The sequence below is a fragment of the Haliotis rufescens genome, unplaced genomic scaffold (assembly GCF_023055435.1).
Source record: "Haliotis rufescens isolate VD_foot unplaced genomic scaffold, xgHalRufe1.0.p SCAF_14, whole genome shotgun sequence".
Taxonomy (NCBI): domain Eukaryota; kingdom Metazoa; phylum Mollusca; class Gastropoda; order Lepetellida; family Haliotidae; genus Haliotis; species Haliotis rufescens.
The window spans coordinates 5,492,972-5,497,164 of record NW_025963824.1 but is presented as its reverse complement, the minus strand read 5'-3'; the positions used below and the strand labels follow the sequence as shown (position 1 = coordinate 5,497,164).

Genomic DNA, 4,193 nt, shown 5'->3' with positions numbered 1-4,193 from the left:
TGATGTTGACCTCCGAATAATATATGTCTCCAACTTCTGTCATTGGCGGAACCAGTCTGGCATAGAGTTGGTAGATAAATGTAGCTATTCGCGTCATATTTGCTGGAGTATAGAACCCCTGTATCCCTGGTGTTTGCATCTTGGATATCCGTTGCAATGTAACACCGTCACTGTTGACGCTCCATGGAGGGTGGGGAGCGGGAGTTCTGAACTACTTTCTGTCATCATGTCTCTCCCACAACTTGGTTCCAATAGAAATGAAAAAAAGAGACGACTAGAAATTGACAATTCAACGGACAGTGTATCTCAAAACATAGATTCGTGGTCTAGATTTCTGGTGATTGAGGCCCAGGATCAATTGCCCCTTAAACTCAACCCTTTTGCGATTTCAAAAGCCGTTTCTGGGATTTGTGGCGAGGTTAAGAATGTCACGCGTCTCCGTGGTGGTTCCCTCTTGGTGGAATGTTTGCGGAGGCAGCAATCTCTTAATCTTTTGTCCATTCATGTATTTGCAAATGTAGAGGTTGTTGTGTCCGCACACAGGACATTGAACTCTTGCAGAGGTATTGTTCGCGATAGAGCTCGTTGCCTGGCTGACATGTCAGAAGATGAAATCACTGCAGAGTTGGAGGATCAGGCTGTCACGGCTGTTAAACGCTTTACCGTCAAGAAAGAGAGTGGCATTCAAAATACAAATACATATATGCTGACTTTTGCACGCTCATCTATTCCCCAATCTATTAAAGCAGGTTATAACAACATCGGAGTGGAGGTGTATGTCCCCAATCCACTCCGATGTTTCACTTGTCAACACTTTGGACATGGTTCAAAATCATGTCGTAACTCAGTGGTTTGTTCTCGCTGTGGTGACGATCATGATGGAACCAGTTGTACAAATGCTGCCAAATGTGCTAACTGTGGCAATGACCATGTCGCCTCATCCAAGTCCTGCCCTGTGTGGCAGACAGAATCTAAAATAATCAAAATTAAATGTGAACAAAACATTTCCTACAATGATGCAAAACAACTTGTAAAAAAACAGTCAACATCTCCCTCAACTTTGCATTATTCTGCAGCTGTTTCCCGTCCTGTCGCTACTTCCTCTATTCATTGTCAGACTGATTTGTCTTGGATTATATCTGATCAACCAGTTCCAACCAAATCAGTTACTCCTCCAAAGTCAGTTGAACATCAGCCTAGTTACTCAATCACTTACTCTACAGCAGAAACTCAGACCAGTAATCAGAATGTGGGTCAATTTGACCCAGCTGTTACAGCACCAGCCGTTGACATCGTCCACTCATCAAAAAAAGGAAAGAAAAAACTGAACAGACAAGCTGCCAGGGTACCCTCTCCACCAGAGGTACCAGTTCACAACTCCTTTGAACCTCTGGACATGGAGGTAACTCCGTCTTTGGAGACCAGAAGGAGTTCCTCTCCCTCACGTTTGCGTGGGAGATCACCAATTGAGCCACCATGAATCAATCTTCAAATTTAATTCAATGGAACTGTAGAGGACTTAGGAATAATTATAATGATTTACAACTCTTAATTCAGGATTTTAAACCATCTGCATTCTGTTTACAAGAAACATATTATAAAGACACTGACAAATTTGATATTAGAGGTTATACCTCATACAATTTCTTTTCACCTCCAGGTGCTAAAGCCACTGGAGGTTCTTCAATTTTAATAAAACACGACGTCATCCATAGCCCCGTTCATCTTACTACTCCCCTTCAAGCTGTTGCAGTCCGTGTAACTTTGCACATAGTTTTTACTTTGTGCTCGTTATATATTCCACCATCTACTTCTCTCCGACAGTCTGAACTTCAAGCTCTCTATGATCAACTCCCCCAGCCCTGTGTTATAATGGGTGATCTCAATGGTCATAATCCACTTTGGGGTAGTGTTCAGACAAATAATAAGGGGAAGCTTTTGGAAGACTTCATTTCAAACAATGACTTATGTATTTTTAACGATGGTTCAAACACATATCTACATCCCGGTACAGGTACTTACTCTGCACTGGATTTATCAGTTACAGGTTCTGCTTTATTAAACGAATTTGAATGGTCTGTCCATACAGACCTATGTGGCAGTGATCATTTTCCAACCATTTTAAAACCTGTCTTGCCTTCAGATGTTCCTCCTTCAACACGATGGAACTTCAATAAGGCCAACTGGCCTTTGTTTGAAATGCTTGCATCCACTAAATTAAAACCTGATCTGTTTCTTGACGCTACTGATCCTGTGCAATTATTTTCAGATGAATTGAACAAAATAGCAGATGAATGTATTCCTAAGTCCTCTACAAATCATCATATCCGTAAACCATGGTTCAATAATGACTGCAAACAAGCTAGGAAGGCACGGAAAAAGGCTGAACACTATTTCCGTCGCCATCCCATGGTCCATAATTTGAATAAATATAAAATCTTAAATGCTAAAGCCAGGCGTACGTTTAAACAAAACAAACGGCAATCTTGGCAACATTATGTTTCCAAGATAAACTCGCGAACGCCCATGTCCAAAGTATGGAACATGATACAAAAAATTAAAGGTAAGGGTTCTAAATGTAGCGTCCATCATCTTAAGAATGGGGATGAACTACTAACTAATAAATCGGATATTGCAAATAAACTAGGTGAAACGTTAGCTAAACATTCTTCTTCCTCAAATTATGTCCCTCAATTCCAAAAATTTCAAAAACAGCAGGAAAAGAAAACTATAAATTTTAAATCAGATAATGGGGAAGATTATAATGAAATATTTTCGATCCATGAACTTCATACAGCTCTTGGACAAGCTCATGATACTGCTACAGGAGCTGATAATGTACACTATCAACTCCTGAAGCACTTACCAGAACAGTGTTTAGAAACCCTTTTGTTGATTTTTGATGATATATGGACATCAGGTAAGTTTCCTTCTTCCTGGCGTGATGCCATAGTTATACCCGTACCGAAACCTGGACGGGATCACAGTGATCCCTCAAATTATAGACCCATTTCATTGACCAGTTGCGTTTGCAAAACCATGGAACGCATGGTCAACAATAGATTAACATGGTACTTGGAATCAAATAATTTACTTACAAATATCCAGTGTGGCTTTCGAAAGAATCGCAGTACCGTTGACCATTTAGTACGGTTAGAATCATTTGTGAAAAATGCAATCATTAATAACCAGCATGCAGTGTCTATCTTTTTCGATTTAGAAAAAGCGTATGACACAACGTGGAAACACGGGATTTTAAAGGATTTACATGATTTTGGATTGAGAGGCCGTTTGACTGAATTTATATCCAAGTTTTTAACTGGCAGACAATTTCAGATCCGCGTGGGTTCTACCCTGTCTGATCATTATCATCAGGATCAGGGTGTCCCACAAGGCAGTATTTTGTCTGTAACTTTATTTAGTATAAAAATAAATAGTCTTTCAAAGGTTTTAAGTGATTCAGTAGATGGATCCCTTTTCGTGGATGATTTTAATGTTTCTTGTCGAGGTAAAAATATGCATACAATAGAGAGGCAGTTACAAATCTGTCTCAATAAAATTCAAAAATGGTCCCTCGAAAACGGGTTTAAATTTTCGAAATCAAAAACTAATTGTATACATTTCTGCAGAAAATATAAGCCGCATAAGGACCCTGAACTATATTTAGATGGCACCCCTATCAAAATTGTTCAAGAGGCCAAATTCTTGGGCCTTATTTTTGATAGTCATTTAACTTTCCTTCCGCATATTAATTACCTTAAAGCTAAATGCCTGAAGGCACTCGATTTGTTGAGAGTAGTTTCAAATTCTAAGTGGGGAGGGGATCAAACAACCCTCCTACACTTGTACAGGTCATTGATCCGTTCAAAACTCGATTATGGCTCCATCGTATACGGTGGAGCCTGCAAAAGTAACTTAAAAAAACTGGATACTGTCCATCATCAGGGCCTAAGGCTTTGCCTTGGAGCCTTTAGGACGTCACCAATTCACAGTCTGTATATAGAAGCAGATGAACCTTCTCTTAAACATCGCCGTCTGAAATTATCGTTACAATATGTTACTAAATTATATTCAAATCAGTCAAATCCAGCTTTTAACTGCGTCTTTAATCCTCTTTACCAAGATATTTATAATAAAAAATCGTCTGTTGTTCCACCACTTGGAATCAGAATCCAGTCTGACATGTCTGCCGC

General features: G+C 39.6%; 1 protein-coding gene across 1 annotated transcript; it reads left to right on the top strand.

Moving 5' to 3' along the window:
* Positions 1-598: 598 nt before the first annotated feature.
* LOC124122709 lies at positions 599-1,480 on the top strand. Its single transcript, XM_048395580.1, has one exon. It carries the CDS (start codon positions 599-601, stop codon positions 1,478-1,480), a length of 882 nt encoding a protein of 293 aa, XP_048251537.1.
* Positions 1,481-4,193: the final 2,713 nt, after the last annotated feature.